Here is a 20,172-nt window from a genome sequence, read left to right as displayed (position 1 = left end):
CTGGGGCTGCGGGGCAGCAGGCGTGCCTTCCCTGGCACACGGGCATTTGGGAGAGACGCAGCTGGCTCTGGGGGTTTGTCCAAGCTCGTTGGCGTTACCGCAAGGTAACTGCACTGCTGTGTAAACGACCTGGCACGGGGTGAATTAAAGGAGGCCGGCCACACCGCGTCCCCGGGCCACGCTCGGCTAGCGCAGGGCACTGTCTGCCCACGCAACCGCAGCTCCGCTTGCCACTCGGGCAAGTGAAGGCAGGGCTGCAGCCTCCACCTGTGCTGGACATAACCACAGCTGGAGGGTCTGCTCCTGCCAGCGCCAGCACGTCCAGGGGGAATCGCTGAGCTGCTGCTGGGAAGGGGAGAGCGATGGTGACACCGGGTGAATTGGTGAGGCTTGCTGTGACCCTCTGACACGGCAGCCCCTGAGCCATGCTTCACCTATTGGAGAGCAGCAGCATGGTGCTGGCTGGTGAGTGCTGTGCAGCTGTGCCAGTTGCAGAAGGCAGAAGAGAGGCTCTGGGTGTCGAAGAGGAGAGCAAGAGGGACCACGGCTGGTGCCTCCCTCTCCTCCCCTAAGCTGGCAGTGTCCCCCCAACACCACCTCCCTGGGTGCAAGCAGGTCAGTGCCTCCCCACGAGGAGGGTGCAGCCTCTGCCACTGCCCGGCGCTGCTCTGGCCTCCTCCCTTGACCCAGCTACTTGCTGCGCCAGTCCCGGCTCAGCAAGGACACTGCTGCAGTGGAAGCCCACGTGTGCAAGCTGGAACTCTTCAAATCAGGTACACCCAGCCAAACAAGGGCTGCCTTGGATCTCAACCCACCGGTAAAAATAATATCCGTGACACTGCAAGCTGTTTCAGGTTTTATTTTAGAATTTATAAAATTCCAGTGTCATCCATACTCATGAGCCTTTTTACATGTTTGCATATAGTCTCCAAATTCCAAAGTTAAGGCCAAGGGATCATTGCTATGGAAACATACAATATGGAAGACGTCAAAAGAGAGGAAATGGACACATGCCACAGTCTGCTGCGGAAGGAGGGTGGTGGGGGGACAGTACTAGGTACAATCACTTCATGACCTTCTTTAGAGTGGAGGGTCGGGCTACGGGGCACAAGCCCAGGCAGTGGTGTCCCAAATGTAACGCAAGCCTAGCTGTGCAACTGGTGAGGGCACGGGGCGGGGCATAAAGAGGAAGAAGAGGGTGATACGCTCGGTGATGTAAGACAGACCTAAGCTATAGGGGTAATAACCATTTTCTGACAGACGCAGATGGGAGGGTGTCACCCTAGTTCTGTCTGACCCACCCTGTCTCCTGTGCTGGAGGCAAAGCCACCCTGTCCCTCGGGGGCAGGCAGGTGCCCTGCAACGGGCTGTGGTCAGCTCCAGTCATTTCTCAGACTTAAGGAGAGCACTGTGAGGTTTTGGTTCAGCTTCTGCACAGCAGCCTCTTCCAAGAAGAGCTGGCAGAGGAAGAAGCGCCAGCATGTCAGGCCTGCTGAACAGAGGGAAAGGCAAGAAGGCTGGGCTCAGCCGGCCAGAGTTGTGGGCCTTTGCTCCGTAAGCAGCACTAGAGAAGAGAGGCCAGGGACTCCTGCTTGTCCAAGAGCTGAAGCAGCTGGGATCGAGGAATGGCTCAGACTACAACCTCTGTAGGACTGAGGCAGGGGAAGGAGGGAACGCAGAAACCCCACGCTCCCTGCCTCCCTCCACAAAGATGTGGTTTTCCTTTCACTGGCTGGAGGAGTTTGGACACAGCCCCCTTCCAGCAAGCCGTGGCTGGGCCTAGGCGCAAGCAGCCCCAAGTACAGAGCATGGATCACCCTCTACTGCCCATACGATGGAGGCCTCAGGAGGGCTCAGCGCACCACGTCCTAAGCCCCCCAATGCCATCAAAGCAGAAGCCTGGCTCACGACCCTGGCAGCGGAGGGCTGCAGCAAGGCTGCGCCTACAGCCTTGGGGCCAAGTCCTGTTCTAGCTCAGCAAGCAATTCCACGATTCTCTCGGATTCACAGCCTGCCTGACCGTCACTGTGCTCAGCTTCCCTGTGGAGGAGCTCCTGCAGCCACTCAGAGACAAAAGGCTCCTCTTGCTTCTCCTCCACACTTCTGCTCCAGGTGCCAGGGCAAGAGCTGGAACAGCTGCTTACCTACCTACACTGAGAGGCCACCATCGTACTGACTTTTGAGGTAGAAAGAAGGCAATAGTAATAGATGGCCCTACCGCTCATGCCTAGATACTGCAGTGCTAGCAGAGGACTACAGCTTCTCAGGGCTGTGCTTCCCACCAGCTTCTCCTGGGCCATGCCACCGCAGCAACCTCGGCCAACCCAAATCTGTCCTATCCAGTAAAGCTGTCACGCGCTGGCTCGCCTGCCTGCTCACGCTGTTGAGAAGGGTGAACGAGGGAAGGTGGGGAACTAGGAGCGGGGTCTGTCATCACGCGCTGGAAGACTCGTCAAGCGTGCAGGCTGGGGCTGTGCTCAGTGTGGCGCAAGGGCACGCTCGCTACACGCTGCACTCGGAGGTGGTTACCTGACCAGGGCAGCTGTACGTTGTTCTGGTCCCTTCCATCTCTGCTGCCTCTACAGCCTATTGAAGGTTTTGTTCCTTTAAAAAGCAAGTTTCTGATCTTTTGGATTATTTTCAGCTCTCCCCACAGTCAGCTATCAGCATTAAATGAATTTTTGGCAGTTAAAAGGAAAAAAAGTTGATTGCACTCTACAAAGGTAAGGTAAGGCCTGGGATAAACACAAAGGAAAGAGGGCAAACGTTTTGGCTTTAGAAAGTCAAGGAAATTTATTTCCTGAGGTCATGAGACAGGAAGTAGATTCCTAGCCACAGTAAAGGAGGTCTCCTAATGAAGGCGAGAATGCCTAGTAAGACATGCTCAAGAGAGCAGATTGCTCTGCTAGCGCTTGGGAAGCTGCAAATCTTAGCCACTTTGAGTCAATTACGAAATTTCTAACAAAAACACACACATTTAGTGTTTGAATCTGGGTGGAAGTCTTGTTCCAAAGGAGGAAAGAATATCCATCAAGAGATGAAGGTGAGTCCTAGCCACGGTGATAGCTGAGGGGAGCAGGATGGGGTCTAGCACTCCAGACACCATTAGGAGACCTCTTGGGGCAATTGACTTGTGCTCCAGCCGCTGGGTCAGATTTCATACAGGAAGTATTTGTGGCAGGTTAGTGTCAGGTCAGCAGGCTGGAGGAGATGTTTCTGCTTCCAGGTCATTATCGTTTGGGTCCCCAGGGAAGAGTCTTGGGGGCCACTTGAGCCCCAAAGCTGGGGAAGTCTTCAGAACTGCTCATATCAGGGGCCTAGAGCAAACAAAAAGGGAACAAGTTAAGCTCCTGCCCTGCTGCGAACTTGCATGGTGAGCCCCTGAGCTAAGCAGCATTTCTGATGTCCCACGAGCAGAGACAACGGGTAAGGGCCGAGTTATGTCCTTAGGACTGCCCAGGGTGGATGGTCGAGCCATCCAGAGATGACAGACAGGAGCAAATGGCAGGTGGATTACGGGCTCCAAGAGTCCAACCTCAGTAACTCGGTCACTGGAGTGGGGTCAGGCCAGTCCTGCAGCAGCGCTGAGGCAGCTGAGGACAGAGCTGCCACATGTCCCAACTAGAGCACAGCTGCAAACTCCAAACCAGCTCTGTGCTGCAGCACCAGAGTCAGAAGTCCCAGGGCCACGTCCCTGCCCCTAAAAATAACACAACCTCGCAGGACACTTTCTGGTAAGGGCCCCCGACTCCTCAACAGCTCCACAGCAAGGTATTCAGTGTGGGCAAGATGCTTGGAAGAAAGAGCCAGCTTTGGAAGCTGGAGAGGCAGAGTCCAGGCCTGCCCTCAGCTCGCACAGGCTACAAAGAGCAGGATGGCCCTTCATTGCTTTTTCTGCTACCAGGGGTGTGAGTGTGCTCTTTCCCCAGCAGAGATAGGAGGGACAGACCTTAGAGTAGGTCTTTGGCAGAGGGTGCCACACTCCCGGTGCCCCCAGGCCCCCAGCAGAAGCAGCACTCACCTTTTCGTTGTTGACAGTGGCCCAGGGGGCATCTCTCACCACAAAGCCCTTGGAGGGGGCCTTGGACTCTTCATGTGAGGAGGGCTTCATATACACCTGCATTGCCTCGTTGTCCACCACATCTGCAAGCTGCAGGGACACAACCCAGTTAGGGGGGGGATCTTGATAGTATCTCAAACTGGTGTTAACAAGCCTCCCTCCCAGATCTCACACTGCAACCTGTCTGTTGTAGTTCAGCCCTGATTGGGACCAGACAACACAGTCTCTCTCTCACTCCCCGCTACCCTCCAGTGGGACAGAAGGGAGAATTGGTAAACAAAAAAAAACCAGCAAAAACACATGGGTTGAGATAGAACAAAACAAAAAAAAATTAACAGCAATAACAGAAGAAAACAAAACAGCAATGGAGAACAAATACAACACAATGGCTTACAACAAACCTCCACACCTAGTTTCTTCGAAGTAGCAGGAGGCTCCCCTGAGCACCCTCCTCACTTATATACTGAGCATGATGTCAGATGGGATGGAATAGCCCTTTGGCTAATTTGGGTAAATTAACCCCAGCTGTTGGCTAATTAGTTAACTATCCCAGCTGGGTGCCCCAGCCATAGTGACCACCAGCTCCAATTCTTCTCCCAGCTCAGGTGAATATTAACTCTATCCCAGCCAGAACCAGGACACTGTCCAAGGTCAACAGCCTGTTCTGCAATGACCAAACACAGAGGTTCTGCACTAGTCTGAGGGCCACCAACTCCTAGCTGATGCAAGCTGCAGCAAGGCAAGCATGTGCACATCCCAGCATTCTCATTCACGGTCCTCTCCTGGACAAGGGGGCCAGGCCCTGCACTGCTCCACACAGAACAGCCTGGGGCTCTACATCCAGTTGGACTGAGGGACAGTTGCAGATGAGGGCTGACTGCCACCTGCACAGGGCTTGAGTTCTCCGACGCAGTGGTAGAAAATACCACATGAAGGTACTTCAGACATCCAGCTCTGTGGCAGAGGAAATCCTTGCTAAGCCCCTGCACAGATGGGCTGAACACTTACATATTCCTCCTCCAAGTTCAGAATGTGATCAATAGCTTCTTCCACATTCTCAGGGAGTCCTGTCACAGTCACACAGTTGGGGTCAGGAGCTCCACTCTGGGGAAAGCGAATATCCACCTGCAACACAAGGAACAGGATGTGACTTATACCTGCACATCTGAAAAGCCAGACTCCCCATGATCCTCACCATTAGATTCACAGAAGAGAAAAGCCCTGATGTGTTCACTGCCACAAGGCTGTTTAGGAGCTCCACAGTTCAGATGCTGGGAGTTTCACCCTGAAGCCTGTCTGGTTCCCCCATGAAGGAGGGCAGAACAGAGTCTGCAGTAACAACCCATCTTCTGGCAGCCCCTGCTGTTCTCACTGCCCGAAGGTCCACTGCTTTCTGTGCAGCACTTGCAGCAGAGGTGGAAGAGGGCTGCATTTCCAGACAGTGTCCTCACACTGCTGCAAGCATTTTCACCATCAAGCCATTAGCATGAAGCACAATTATCTTTTGTCTCCTCCACAGATAAGAGTAATCCTGGCTGACAATCACTTTATGGAGCTGGCTTAGTGTACCCCACACACAGCCAGTGAGCTCTCTCACAGCTTGCCTTCCAGATGGGTGCAGGAAAGTCACGCAAGGCAGGACCAAAACCAAAGGCTGCTCATTTGGGAACCAAATAGCTTGTTTCAACAACTGAGCCTCATCACTCTGGATTCATATTCACTACTGCTGCTGTAGTATAAAGCATGCTGCTACCGCCACACGCTGTCAGGGCCAAAGGTTCCTGCACTTCCCAGACTCCACTGACTTCACCAAATCTGGAGCCCTGAGAGTGTGTCAAGATTCCCAAAGTCAACGAATCAACAGTGACTAGAGAGACAAAGAAATCCAGAGGATCTCCTTAAGCTCAAGCTGTGGGGGTCTGGGCAGAGTCCCCTCCCAGAGTCCCCCGCACCAGCCCTGACTGTCCACTTCCAGTAACTGGAGCGGCTGATATAACCACCTCCTCCTGTTGAAGACCATCTGGGACCCTGTCTGCAATAAACTCACTAAAAGGGCTGCACAGAGGGACAGAGCTCAGAGCTGCTTGCAGGGCTAACCCAAAGCACCAAGGATGCCTGTTTCCCGGTTCCAGCAAGACAGGAAGAGCTCAGCCTCCTCCCTGCCTGGCTTCCAGAAGTGTGACTCACAGCTGAGGTCATGTGGGGATTCTTCAGCTGGTGTCTGGCTGTGGTGTCCAGACAACCCAACTACCCAGGGTATAACAGGGTGCCCTGGCCCAGGGATTCTGCCATTTTTGTCACATGTTTGTGGTGACAGAGCTGGAGGTGAGCAGGACAGCACTGGCTTTTCTTTTGCACCTATTCCAGCTGAAGGTGCTCAACAGGCACAAGACACAAAGACCACAATATGTGAGCCTCAAGCTCCTGAATTCAGCTCCTAGCACCAAGCTGCTACCCAGCTCTTAGCACAGGAGCAAGCAGCACTACTGGACACCCAGGCCTAGCCCAGCCTGTGCTGCATCTCCCTGCCACTCACCTTGAACTCATCCATGATTTTGCGGATGGCTTTACCACGTGCACCAATGATGCGTGCGTGAACGCGATGGTCCAGAGTCACATCTTCAGAGACCATCTGCTCCAGCTCGCCAACGATCTTCATGATGGCATCCCGGGCAGCCTCAGCATTCTTCTCGTAGCCAGTGATAGTGATCTGGTCTTGGGCCTGGGACACAGGGAAGTGTGTGAGAGACCAGGCTCATGGGCAGCTGAGCAAGCCTTCTCCCTGCTAATCCCTTTTACCCTCCAGCTTATCCAAAGGCAGCACAGGGAGATCAGAGTCCTAGAGAAGATGCTGTACTTCCTATGCTCAGAGACTACCAGCAACCCTCCTTGCACCTCCTCTGACCTCTCACCTGGCTTTCATCATCCTTGTCAGGGAACTGGATGTTGACCTCATGCTCTGTGCGTATCTGGGTGATCACTGCTCCCTTCCGTCCGATGATTTTTGGGTGATACTTGGGATCCACAGTAACTGTCAGCTTGAAGCTTCTTAAGGCCTGGAACAGGAGAAGCAGAATGAGATACAACAGCACGGAACACATCACGGCTGGTCCAGTGATGTCCATCTAAGTCCTAGCATTTCCTTTTGGCTTCCGAAATGTGCAGAACAGATTCTGCAGGGTCATGCCCGAGTGTACGTGGCTACAGAAGAGCACTCAAGACATCCGTCTGCTGGGGCCTCGTGCTTTCACCAAGTTCAGCAGGAAACTACAAGTAGCAAACCACCATCCAGCTCCTCCCCCACCTATTTATTCAGAACTGTGACAAAGATTCAATGAGAATAGGTACAGAGAGACTTCTAGCACAGTGAGGTTCCCACCCTGCTGTGTCTCAAAGGTACATTAAGATGTGACAGAGCCCTGGGCTCTATCAAAGTTACCCAAAGTAGAATCCCAAAACTCTCCTGTCCGTTCACGTTAAACAGGTTACATTTCAGTAACCCACTTAGGAGCACCTCACAGCTGCAGAGCAGCTAAGAGTCCTCTTAAAAGGAGAGGGTTTCCAGATGTCTGTGCAGCTTTTGAAAGGAACACCCAGAGGCTGAAGCCTTGTTTGGCTGGAAGGAGGAAGGACAGGCACAGGCCTTACCCGATCCTCTTGTTCAGCTTGCAGCTCCTTCACTCTTTCCAGCAGCCCAGCCTTAGCACGGTCCAGGTTGGTAGACAGCCCAGTGATGGTGATGATATCTGACTGCAGCTCAGGAGCAGGGACCTGGATGTTCACCTGAGGAACAAGTAGCCATTACCATTTCATATCTCTGCATCTTGCTGATCTCCCCTGCCGCCAAGACCAGCTCCCACCCAGACAGCCTGAACCACAGAATCACAGAATGGCTGAGGTTGCAAGGGAGGTCATCTGGTCAATCCCCTTGCTCAAACAGGGCCACCTAGAGTTAGTTGCCTGGGACCATGTTTAGATGTTTTTTTAATAGAATCCTGTTTTTTCAGCCATTATCTACATCAGATTGCTTTGCTGCAGGGCTTCAGCCCCCAGCAGTCCCCTGGGCCAGCCTGGAGAGGCTAGGAAACAAATACATGTTCAATAGCACTGTCTGCAGCCAACCTGCATCAGCCTCAAGAATGGGCTCTTGGGGAGTTCTCCCAAATGGGGAGCAGCAGAGCTCTTTCCTATGGCATAGGAGGAAAACAACTCTCACACTGGTGAGGAATCCCTGTAGGCACCAAATGGTTATGCAACACCCACAGCATCAATACGGATCACACAGCTTTCAGCACGAAACCTACCAAGCCCCCGGAGCCAGGGACTAAATCACACAGGTCTCACTTTCTTATTACAAAGCCTGTATTCCATGGTCAAGCCACAAAGGTCCTGAGTATGTTGCAACTGATTGCCATCACCACAAACATGGTCACTTACAGATTCTCCAGGATAGAGGAAATGGGAGGAAGGGCAACAACTTACTTCAAACTCATCCATCATTTTGCGGATCCCGCTTCCTTTCTGACCAATGATGTAACGGTGAAGATCAAAGGGAACTTCCACCTCAATGGTGACAGGAACCAGAGCCTGCAGGGGAGGGAGCACGGTTTACCACTTGAAAGACTTCTGTCTTTCAGCTTGCCATATACTCGCCCAAAAGAATGTGGTGTTGTACTGAGGTACATTCCCTTGTAGCAAGGGTACAAACTCTACAGGAAGAGAGAACAGCTGTAAACACCGAGATGACCTGTTGGTTGCTTTAACAAGCAATATTAAGCCCTGCCGCTGGGGATAGTCTGTTTTCGTATCCTTGGCTTCCGTCTAGCAGAGACTTGGATAACATCACCAAAGTAGCACGGCAAAGTCTACTAAAGCTGGAATGATTCAGCCTCAGACTCTTGCCCTTTCCAGCCATGCTCCATAAAACAAGCATGTCATGCTTTTATGGCAAGTAACTTGGGGCTGCCTACAAGCTCTAGCAATTGCGAGGTCAGGCACTGTGATTCAAGCCATCAGGCTAAATCACAGAGCAATCAGAGAATTTCTCTGGAGCGGCACAGGCCACCTCAACAGTCAGCATCACTGACCACCTGGATTGCAACCTTGATTGAGTAGTTTTTATTACCACTAAAGCCTGCAGTGAGCTTCTTGCATCACAGCATCACTACATTACAGGGCTAACGGGCTTAGAAAGCCACATACCTGCAGTGCCTCCTTTGCTGCCTCGCACTTCTCCCTGCGACCAGAAATGATGATGATATCGCACTTCTTTGGAGAGCTGGGATCTGCATCCTTGCCTTCCCCACCTTCCTCGCCATTCTCCTGCACAACTGGCTCTGCAACAGGGGCTGGAAACATGGAAAGTCTTGTGTTAAACACACAGAGCCCACTCCCTAGCCCATTATCTCCCTCTCCAGACCCTCAGGCTCAGCCTGGGCTTTGCCACAAAAGGTCAGACACTACAGACTGCTATGGAGGAGGTTACTCCTAGCACAGGAAGCTTGCCATGGCTTAGCCTGGAATGAGCAGAAAAAGAACACCAGGACAGCCTGCTCCACATCTGTCTGTACAGCGTTGATACTGCCTCTGCCTGCACAGAAAGGACCTGCAGTTGCACTACAGAAGCGGAGGCTGCACTCCTACATCAGCAGAGGCAACAAGTAAGGCTGGCAGTTTCTTTCCCAACAGGGACGTTCACCAGCACAGCACTGGATGTTACAGCAGGATGGTTGGTGCTAGGCCAGAATATCATCATAGAATCACAGAATGGTTTGGCTTGGAAGGGACCTTCAAAGGCCATCCAGTCCAACCCCCCTGCAAGGAGCAGGGACAACTCCAACCAGGACAGGTTGCTCAGAGCCCCGTCCAACCTAGCCTGGGATGTTTTTAGGGATGGGACATCCACCCCTTCTCTGGGCAACCTGTGCCAGTGTTTCACCACCCTCAGTGTAAAAAATGTCTTCCTTATATCTACTCTGAATCTAGCTCCTTCTGTTTTAAAACCACTATCCCTTGTCCTACCCAACAGGCCCCAGCTGTGCTCAACTCAGTACACCCAGCAACGACAGCATGAGAGCTCAGACACCTTGGTAAGCCTGTAGAGCCCTTTTTGCGGGTTAGGTCCTCATACTCCCTGTGCTCTGCAGTGAGAACACATTCAGAACACTCAGGTCTGCAGGGCTTTACCTCCTAAAACTGTCCCCTCTTCCCAAGAGGGCAAGGTTGATGCTAAGCCTAGATTCAAGGACACTGCAGGGAACAACTGGAGTCAGTTTGCCATAGATTTTAAGTAGAACATCTCCACTGACACAGCATGTAGGCTACACTACACTACACTGATTTGATCACCCCAACTACCATGCGAACATGCCTCTGCGGGTATACCTGGGTTCTCCTCCCTGTCAGGGAATTTGATCTGGACACCATAGTCCCGGGTGATCTGCTGGATCCGGGATCCTTTGGGGCCCATAATGGAGCGGTGGAACTTTTGTGGGATGGTGCATTCGATTGTCACTTGAGCTTCCTGTGAGAAAGCAGAGTTGCTCTATTGCAATGCAGCCTCTTTCACACCAGAAAACAGGATGCTCGTGCATGGTGAAATCCATAATGGACAAAGAGAAGAGTTAGAAAACAAAACAGCTGCTGACAGGAGAAAAACTGAAAGTTTCTTAGAATCTTTCCTCTCTCAGAGAAGTTAGTAGAGGATTTCTTAATGAAGGCTGCCTCCAACCCATGATATTAAAGGTTTCCAAGACCAAAACTCAAGCTCTCCATTACCCTGAAGGGGAGGAAGCATTAGAAGTAAGGAAAAAGATAAAGCAGGAAGGAAGGAAAAATAACAGGTTTGACAGTTGGCTGCTTCCAAAAGCCAACACTACCAGCACAGGAAACCCCAAAGAGCAATGACTGCACAAGGCCAGGCACAAGGCAGCTCCAATCTTTTAATGTCTAGAAGTACACTGAGGCAGGATGTCCTATTTCCACTCCTAAAAACCAAGAAGATGGTAAAAGGAGGCAATTCCTTCCTACAGCATTGCCATTTTGGAGCCAGCTGTCATTCCTCAGGCCGAGTTCTCAAGTCTGCAGACCCTGTATGTTGACAGTAAAGCTTCAAATCCCAGAACTACTGTAAGACTTGTTCACATAAAGCTTGGCTGTACAGCAGGTTTAAGGAGGGCACTGCTGAAGCAACAAAGTATAGAAGAAAGCTTTCCTGTGACATACCAGGTCCTCAATGATCTCCTGGATGCGTTTCTTGGCTGCCTCCACACAGTCCTTGGCTCCCTTGAGGGTGACTTTGTCGCTCTGGGTACCAGAGCGCGGGAAGCTGACCATCACACCACCATACTCATCTGCAATCTCACGCAGAACTTGACCTCTCCGGATGACAAAGTGGCGGTGGTGCTTGGGGTCAACCACCATGGAGTCTTCAACCACATTATCCTGCCAACAGATGACAGCTAGTCAACCTTGCCTGTTCTGGTGATAAGCACGAGTTTGCTGCATTCAACAGCAATCAGTTTACAATCTCATCCCAACAAGTGACAGCAAGGAGGATCTTTCTGGGCTCCCATGATCGATTTTAGGACAAGCACCGACTTTACATCTTGCTACAGTGATAACCAAGAAAGTAGAAAAAGTAGTTCATACCAGGTTCTTGATGAGTGCCTCCAACTCCTTCTGTGCCTCTTTGACAGCCTCCTCAGTTCCCATGATAGTAATCAGCTCCTGATCTTTGTCCTCAGATGTTGGGAAGATGATGCGGGCCCCAGTGTTGTCACGCACCTTACGGATGTTGCCACCACCCTTACCAATGAGGAATTTGTGGTACTCTGGCTTTGCACGGAGGTCCACGGTGTAACTCTTTGTTTGCTGAAAGGAGTCAGATACCCAGGGAACACGTCAATATACAGAAAATATATATCAGCAGCAAGACTAAGCATGTAGGTATGTTACCTGCACCCACATACACAGTGTTGCAAGAGCAAGGTAGATGCAGCGTGCTCTCAAAGTCAAAAAGGTACACAATGTCTTAAATGAAAAACACTACCTGAAAGATCTTTTTGGGGATGAAAAGCTAACTCTACACTCAGCATGACTGGTGAGAATATCAGCAGAAAAGACTTCCCTAGGAGAAGGGTCTGACACTCACACAGGGCAGCAAAACCATTTGCTAACAGACTGCTGCAAGCCAGGCAGCATAGGCAACCAAACAATCAAGGAGAATATGTTCACATGCTGATATTAGAAAGGGTTTTTTTCTTGCTATTAAAATGATCAGGCAGTCGGCCACAACTCAGAGCAAAGTCTTGTAACCCAAAGTTCTCAAACCTGGATATATGCAGTGAAATGGAAGAACTGGAGCTGGAATTAAGACATCAAGAAAAAAGTAAAAGAGATATGCAGAGTAAGCTGTTTCAGAGAAGTGTGGTTACCTAACAGCATTCAAACCATGGGGGTAGGGAGCCTTAACCCTTTGAGAATGTCCCCAGTCTGCACAGAGAAGCATTACAGTCAGTTCTTCCGGGGGGAAGAACTCATTGTCAAAAGGATGGAAGCACAGTTTTCTTTTAATCATCAAAACTGTACTCAAATCCCTCAAAAGAGGATTAGGCTGTCTGATGCCAGAGACTTCCCGGCAGTTGGAGGGTATCACTTCAACTACCAAAAAGAAACAGCTGGTCAAAGCAATCTCCTCTTTCCCCTGTGAGACAAGGCTCACCTTCTCCTCTGCCAGGTGCAGCAGCTGTTTCTTGGCTTTCTCCACATCCTGTGCTGGACCCCTGATGGTCACGGTGTCACTGCCAGAGCCCTCAGTGGGGAAGTGGATGTGGACTCCACCACACTCCTCCATGATGGAGCGAATGAAGCGGCCTTTGGCACCAATGAGGGAATTGTGCAGTTTGGAAGGAATAGAGACCTCCACTTCTGTGATGTTGGCCTTAGAGAGGACAGTACCAGGCTGTTAGTCAAGCTGCAGAAATGAGTTTCCACCCACTCTGCTTACCCCCTAACTTCCACATTGCTAGGAGCTTTACAGACCTATGTGTAAAAAATGGCTGACCAGAGGCGTTTCCAAGCTGCCACAAACTTAAATTCTGAAGACTCAGTTCTAAGAGTCAAGAACAGATTGACACTCCCATTTGTCTCCTCCCTGCCCTCCTGCACCACAAGCGCTTCTGTATTTATGTCTTCTAGTAACATTTTCAAGTCTCTCATCTGCAACAAGCCAGTCATTTCACTTACCAGCTCCTTCTGGATGGCAAGAATTCTGTGGCGAGCAGCCTCACAGTTTGCTCTCTTGCCTGTGATAACAATTGTCTCCGAGTTGCTGTTCTCTGCTGGGAGATCAATTTTGGTATTACTTTCTTCACGGATCTGCCAAAAAGGAAAAAAAAAAAAAAAAAAAAAAAAAAAAAAAATCAGCTCAGAGGTGTCCCATGTCAGAAAAAAGCCCTTAGAGTTTATATTTGACATCACCAACGAGCAGGAGAGAGCAACAAGTGGGATTTAGCTGCAGGCAGGGACGACAATAAGCACTGGAGATAGGAAAGATATCTCACCTTCTTGATGTTGGCACCTCCTTTCCCTATGATGTTCTTGTGGAATTGTTTGAAGATGGGGACAGAAATAGAAAAGCTGTTTTCAACCTAGGGGAGAAAGGAAGGGAGAACTGAAGATTACACTGTCATGGCAAGAGAGGTTGCATCCCAGGAACTTGATAAACAAGCTTTTGACAATAGGCTTAGACCCAAGAAAGTTCTTGCAAGTCTCTCACATAGAGAATAGGCAAAGGCAAGTACCTTTCCCTACAACCCTTAAATAATAGGTATTACACCCCCGCCCCCGTCCAGCCAGAACAGTGTTCACAGCTCCCTCGTCTTGAGGCACTTCAGACCTAGCCAAGCCAGCGCAGCCCTGCTTTACTCCAGGGTTATCCAGGTGTGGAGGAGAGAGCAGCAGACAGAAGTTCCCCTTACCAGGTCTGCCACCATCTTTTGCATGTACTTGGTGCACTTCTCCACCTCATTTTTGGGACCTCTAAGTTGGACGATGTCACTCTTGTGCGCAGGGTCTGGGAAGTTGATGATAACCTGCAGGAGACGGTAATTTACAGTAAACTCAAGGAAATGCAAGAATTGCTGTGACAAACACATGCAAAGGTTGGGGGGATCCTACACATGCCCCTTCCCATTCAGAAAAGGGTAATCATGTTAGCAGCCTCTGGCCAAAAGAACTATCTTCTCATACATATTGGATACAGAGCCACTAAAAGGTATGACTTCAGCAACAATCTGTCTACTATCCAAGTAGGAAATATCCCCTCTGGATTCCTCATCTCCTAGAAAGCCTTACCTCTGGGAATTTCTCCCGGATTTCCCGGATCCGCTCGCCCTTCTGCCCAATGATGGTCCGGTGGAATTTCTGCTCAATTATTAGGTCCTTGGTGCGTTCATTTTCCTGATGAGAACAGAGTTTACACTGAGTGTTCAGCAGGAGAGCCACATACTTCTATTTACCAGTTTGCTCCTGACAGTTTACTTGCCAGCATTGTCCCTCTTTTCTCCTCTAGACAAAATTCACTCTAGGTTGACAGAGAAGGGGTATCCAGGGAATAGAGGAAAACATCTGTGAAGAGGAACTTGCACTTGTCATGAAATCCAAGTGCTTGGTGGAGAAGGGGCACACGCTTGCACCAGAAGGTTACAAGTGAACATAAGAGCCCAAAACCTGCGGCGTCCCAAGCATCACAACCAGCTCACCATACGGGAAGCGAGTTCCAGCAGCTCTTTCTTGGCCTGTTGGACCCCCTGTGGGTCTCCTTCAATTCTGATCAGGTTGCTCTTCTCATTGTCCGGGGGAATGCGCACAGACACCTTGTAGAGGTCCTTAATCCTGTTAACTTCAAGGCAAAGACTGTGGTGACACAGTCTGCTAGGCCAAGACTTGGAAGCAAGGCACCTTGGTTATCACTGCTTAGAGGCTGCTTAAGAACTAAGCCAGCCTCTGAGAAGGGGACAGTGGGGCGGGGTTGAAACAGAGAAAAAAGTGCTGCTTCACCCTGGAGTCCGGTGAGAGCAGATGTGTGCCACACAAGAACCTGTACAAGTAAATACTGTGGCACCTACAGAGCCAATTGTTTGCTTGCCAGAGTGAGGCATCTGTTTCTTCCCCAAACAGCACCACATCTAGATCAGAAGGTGATCATTCATTTCTAATCCCAAATTCGTTTTTTTTGGGGAGAAACTCACAAAGTAGATTTCCACCACCCTCAACTGGCTACTAAAATGTAATTCACATAGAAGCAAAAGACAATTCTCCAAAACAAATTTCCTCCAGGACACAGCAAAATAATCTCACCACTGTTCAGCCTCCCAGGACACTTCCACACATTAAAGCCACCCCAAGACCTCACTGCCCCTTTATCTCCTTGTGCCAACACCACTCCAGAAGAGCAGAAGAAACACGACGGAGACAGCTGACTGGATGAGCTACAGAGCCCCTGACATGATCTACTGAACACGGAGAGTCCAAGCGCAGGAAGGATTAGAAAGGGATCCCACTTACTGTTAGCTCCATTCTTGCCAATGAGGTGTCGGTGGAATTTGTGGTCAACGTTGATTTCTGCATAATCCATCCGGTTGATCTATAAATTGTAGAGGGTTAGGTAGCGTAGGCCACCACTTCTCCTGTCCTGTGCCCTAACTAACTGCCTGCTTCCAGGATTGGCACTGACTCTCCAGCAGTCAGCTACAAGCACTCCTCTGGTTTGAGCTGAGAGCACCAGGCTCATTAAACATTTAAGCCTCTCCAGCTACCACTGAAAGAGAATACTTCCTTCTCTGCACCTAAAAATTTAAGACCTGCTGCTAATTTTTTTTAAATGCTATGGATAAGCTTCATAACCAAGGGTTTCATCCATTTGTTCTCTGCAATTTCTGTTAAGCACATCAAGACATCACAAGGATGTGATACACACCTCATAATCTCTGCTCTGCTGTCCCTCCTTCCACCACTTTCTTCTCATGTACTGGAACTACTAACACCGACTTACCAGATCCTTGACCATGACTTCAATCTGTTCCTGAGCCACATTCACATCTTCTGTAGGTCCTTCCAAAGTGATTTTATCCTCTCCTTCAGTGAATTCGATGTGAACCTTGAGACAGAAGGCAATGTATCCAGTAAGAATTTTCCAAGATACAAGCCAGGTCAATGCTGTTAGTCCGGCCTACACCACCAATCCCTGCCACTAAGAGACGGTTTCCTTCCCACAAAGTACACACATCATTCCCACGGTTTCAGAAGTAGATAACTTACAATTCTGGCTGTGACGCAGTGCCTAGGTTTTGATGCTGTCCCAGAGTCTGCAAGGGCTTTGGAGAAGCTACTCACCTAGCCTTTCTCTAGATATCATTTAACTCACCAGAGAGAACCCTTGTTGAAGTCAGCATTTGCAGGTAATCTACTACATCAATTCTCAAAATAGTAACACAAAGTTTCCTTTGAAGGGCTCAACCCATTAAAATAACATAGGATGAGGATGAGTAGTGTTTGCACCAGTAAAACAGAGGTTCCCCTTAATATTAAAGATCCGTGTAATTTCTTCCCTGGTTTTACCCATGCTAGAATACATTTCTCTCTTCTACAAAAAGTGATCTGGACTAAACCATATTCCACATCAGAGGGTGCCAAGCTAACCAGCTCATCCATACCTTTGGCATCTGCTGAGTTATTTTGGCCAGGTTTTGTCCTTTCTTTCCAATAATGAAACGATGAAGCCAAGAGGGGGCAGAGACCGAGGAGACGGTAAAACTGTTGGCCTGAGAGACAGAAAAACAGAGAAGCTGTTTGATGGAAAGAGCGGAAGAGGTCTTCACAAAAATTCAGTTCCAATTCCCATGCTGCACCCTCAGTATTGACTTTTAAGCTGCATCTCCAGGACTCCAAGAGACCACCCCTCCTACACCCATCGGCACTCACAGATGTATCTTTATGGGACTTTAAAAGAAGGCTTAGCCTATCTCGTCAGTACCTTTGCATAGACTTCAGTCAATGCTTGCCCAAGCTTTTCAGGCTCGCCTCGCAGTATCACCGTCTCCGAGCTACTGTCAGTGGGTGGGATCTCGACAGAGACTCCAGTTTTCTCCAAGATCTCCTGCAGGGAATTCCCCTTGGGGCCGATGACATACTTGTGCTGGGACTTCTTCACCTCCACCGCAATTGTAGTAGTCTTCTTTTTCTGCAGGGGCAGAGGCACTGGGGCATCAATCACAAGGGGGTAGGGAAGGAAGAGTGAAAGGAAGAGGCACAAGATGCAGAGAAACTCTGCACCCAGGAAAGAACAAAGTAAAGGTGATCACAGTGCTTCTGCAGTACCCTAGCACCCTTTGGGCCCCTGCCTACAGAAAGCCTTGTGCTCAAAAATTCACAGGCGAAGTACAAAACTAGTATTGTGTATCAAGTTCCCTGTGACATTACATGGAAGAGACCACATACACACACCCCCTTGCATGAGATGGCTCAACACCCAGCTGCCCCCCAGGCAGTACTGTAATGCAACACCACGTAGGCTACCAGGCTATACGGAGATTATCTCTGCCGAAATCCAGACTGGTACAAATACAGACCTAACCATGAGGAAAAACAGTCCAACAACCCACAACAAGAATATTCACAGCGATGTTGGGTGTGGAAAATAAACTGGAGTGAAATTCACTCTTCAGCTACTTCTATTTATGTAGCAACTTCGATACTGTCAGCTGGCCACCACTGTAGACTTCATCCTTCCTTCCTTCCTTAGTAGAACCTGTGTGAACAAGAGCCAGGGGAGCTCTTTGTGGTCTGCTAATTCCCATGACACAGAAAAGTGAGAAATCTGTCACCTCCCTGGTAGTATCTGAGTGTGGGAATGGTAAGATCCACAGCCATGTACTGCAAGGGCTGCTGAGCCAGAGCTGACATGAGAAGGATGAAACAGAGGGATGCACAAAAGTAGAATAAGAATGGAAGAGGGACTATGAGCCGGTGGGGGGAAGATGGGAAGCTTTATGGACCATCCCTACCTTCTCCTCATAGATCTTCTTAACACGAGCCACAGCCTGGGCTAGCTGCTCCTTTTCTCCTGTGAAGACTATCTCTGTCTTGTTGACGCTGGGTGGAGGAATGTTGATACGTGTCCCTGTGTCCTGCATGAGCTCGCCCACCAGCTTGTTGTAAGGGCCAGCAATGAAGGGGTGGTATACTTTCTCCACATCCAGTCGCTCCACGGCACGCTTATCCTGGAAGAGCCCAGAACAGATCTCAGTGGGAACTGCCCTCCATATTACAGTCTCTGCTGGACAGAGCAAAGTTCCCAGTGCTGTCTTGCTTGACACTGGCCCAAGCACCCTCTTCAGTTTGCAGGCTTATAGATCTCCACCCCTTTCAATTTAGAAATACTGCTATTGCTGCTGCTGATTTACAATATTCACCTCTGTAATCTCCTGCCTTATCTCAGCTGGCACCTAATATGGTTCGCTTCAAACATGAAACACGCTTATCTGACTTCAGAGATGGACAAAATAGAGAACCAGAAGTTGCAGAACCTGGCAGCTGTGCTCACACAACCAGTAGCACAGTATATGCCCGCAATCAGACAAACATATTAGCCGCTGACTGCGTCCATGGTGGCTCCAAACATCTAATATACCGTGGAGAAGCAAAATGGCTGTCCACCTAATGCCCTGAGAGAGGCCACAGTACTGAAGTACCTGCTCAGCAGAGATAAGTAGGATCTCGTGTCGGGCCTTCTCAATCCCTTCTTTAGTGCCAGTGATCTTGATCTGGTTGCTGGAGTCATCCGGGCGGGGGATCTGGATTTTGGTTGCAGTTTTGAGCTCCAGGTCCTGCAGCTTCTCGCCATTCTTTCCAATGACAAAACGGTGGTGCTCCTTGGGGATGGCAACTGTCGCTGAAGCCTGCAACACGAGAACCAAGTATCTGTGAGAACCCTTACCTGCACTGGCAGATCCACAGGAACAGGGCCAGGGAAAGCAAAACAGATGCTGCTTAGCGGTACCACTGAGGAGCAAACACAACGCCTTCCCAACATGTCCTGTCCGTGGACTGATACTGTACCAGAACAGTTGATCTACAGCGACTGTATACCAGGAGTCTAAAAACCACCTCTCCCTCAAAACCCTTCTGTTTGTGCAGGAGTAGTATTCTGAATTAGCAAAGGCCTTTAGACACAGATGAGGAGGTGCCTGTCCTCCAGTGTAAGACTTCGGAGCAGTACCAGACAGCAACTGAGATGACTGCTCACGGGTGGAGTCTATGTGAACTTTGACATCTGCTGCCAAGGCTACAGAGAAAATGAGACACAGTCTGACTCCTAGGAAACAGAAATTCAACACCAGAAACCTATTCCAGCAGGCAGACAGCTAGGAGATGCTTACTGCTACTAAGTACTAAGGTGTCTTCAATGTAGCACACGCTGCTCCTGGGAGAGCTTCTAGAAAGCCCCTGTTGGAAAAGGGATCCCAAGAGCTTCTCCCAATCTACCATTAAAGGGCTGGTTTGTAACAGGGATTCCTGACTTCTTCCCTTCTCACTGAGTTTTTATTGACGTGGTGGCTTATGATTGCTACCACACTCTCAATGCCTGTAAACACGTAACTACAAACAGTAATTAGACACGTAAAATTCAAACTACGACGGAAATAAATAAATAAATGAAAATAAAGAAATAAATAGATAGATAGATAAATAAAAAATCACTCGGTGTGACTCTTCAACTCTGTGTCCCTGTACTGCAGCCAGTCAAACCTAGGAGATGCTGGAATACAGACACACCTTTCAGACCCAGGGCCAGGGCAGTAGGAGCTATATTTGAGGACAGTGGGTTCTGTGGCAGTACAACCTGAATTATTTTTTGAGATGCACACTAGGTAGGGTTTGTCCCTTTCTCTTCCCTCTGGCAGAGTATGACACATGGGCTGAATAGCACTAAGCAGACATGGCATTAGCTATTTTATTAACTACCTTTGACATTACACTTTGAAGCATGCTATGAGACCTGGGTGTGATACATCCTAGAAAGAACTACGTCTTGATTATGAACTCAAGAA

The 20,172-nt window shown here is 49.7% G+C and overlaps 1 protein-coding gene across 2 annotated transcripts in view; it reads right to left on the bottom strand.

Annotated features, from left to right (window-relative positions):
* Window positions 1–843: 843 nt before the first annotated feature.
* The window catches only part of HDLBP (high density lipoprotein binding protein), a 41,803-nt gene continuing 22,474 nt past the window's right edge, over window positions 844–20,172 (bottom strand). For both annotated transcript variants that reach the window (XM_086754255.1, XM_086754256.1), the window contains exons 6-28: window positions 18,814–19,020; window positions 18,127–18,342; window positions 17,097–17,303; window positions 16,777–16,884; window positions 16,116–16,220; window positions 15,629–15,707; window positions 14,824–14,963; window positions 14,417–14,521; window positions 14,041–14,154; window positions 13,624–13,710; window positions 13,307–13,438; window positions 12,783–13,001; window positions 11,711–11,932; window positions 11,285–11,503; window positions 10,445–10,583; window positions 9,263–9,408; window positions 8,543–8,647; window positions 7,709–7,843; window positions 6,973–7,116; window positions 6,597–6,782; window positions 5,069–5,185; window positions 4,022–4,150; window positions 844–3,317 (exon numbers count right to left, since the gene is read on the bottom strand). In XM_086754255.1, the coding sequence (XP_086610381.1) occupies window positions 3,231–3,317; window positions 4,022–4,150; window positions 5,069–5,185; window positions 6,597–6,782; window positions 6,973–7,116; window positions 7,709–7,843; window positions 8,543–8,647; window positions 9,263–9,408; window positions 10,445–10,583; window positions 11,285–11,503; window positions 11,711–11,932; window positions 12,783–13,001; window positions 13,307–13,438; window positions 13,624–13,710; window positions 14,041–14,154; window positions 14,417–14,521; window positions 14,824–14,963; window positions 15,629–15,707; window positions 16,116–16,220; window positions 16,777–16,884; window positions 17,097–17,303; window positions 18,127–18,342; window positions 18,814–19,020 (3,348 nt within the window). In that variant the 3' untranslated portion in view covers window positions 844–3,230. The remainder of the gene's footprint in view (window positions 3,318–4,021; window positions 4,151–5,068; window positions 5,186–6,596; window positions 6,783–6,972; window positions 7,117–7,708; window positions 7,844–8,542; window positions 8,648–9,262; window positions 9,409–10,444; window positions 10,584–11,284; window positions 11,504–11,710; window positions 11,933–12,782; window positions 13,002–13,306; window positions 13,439–13,623; window positions 13,711–14,040; window positions 14,155–14,416; window positions 14,522–14,823; window positions 14,964–15,628; window positions 15,708–16,115; window positions 16,221–16,776; window positions 16,885–17,096; window positions 17,304–18,126; window positions 18,343–18,813; window positions 19,021–20,172) is intronic.

The sequence above is a fragment of the Chlamydotis macqueenii genome, chromosome 9 (genome assembly GCF_036417535.1).
Source record: "Chlamydotis macqueenii isolate bChlMac1 chromosome 9, bChlMac1.mat, whole genome shotgun sequence".
Lineage (NCBI taxonomy): Eukaryota > Metazoa > Chordata > Aves > Otidiformes > Otididae > Chlamydotis > Chlamydotis macqueenii.
This window is presented reverse-complemented; position numbering and strand designations above follow the sequence as displayed.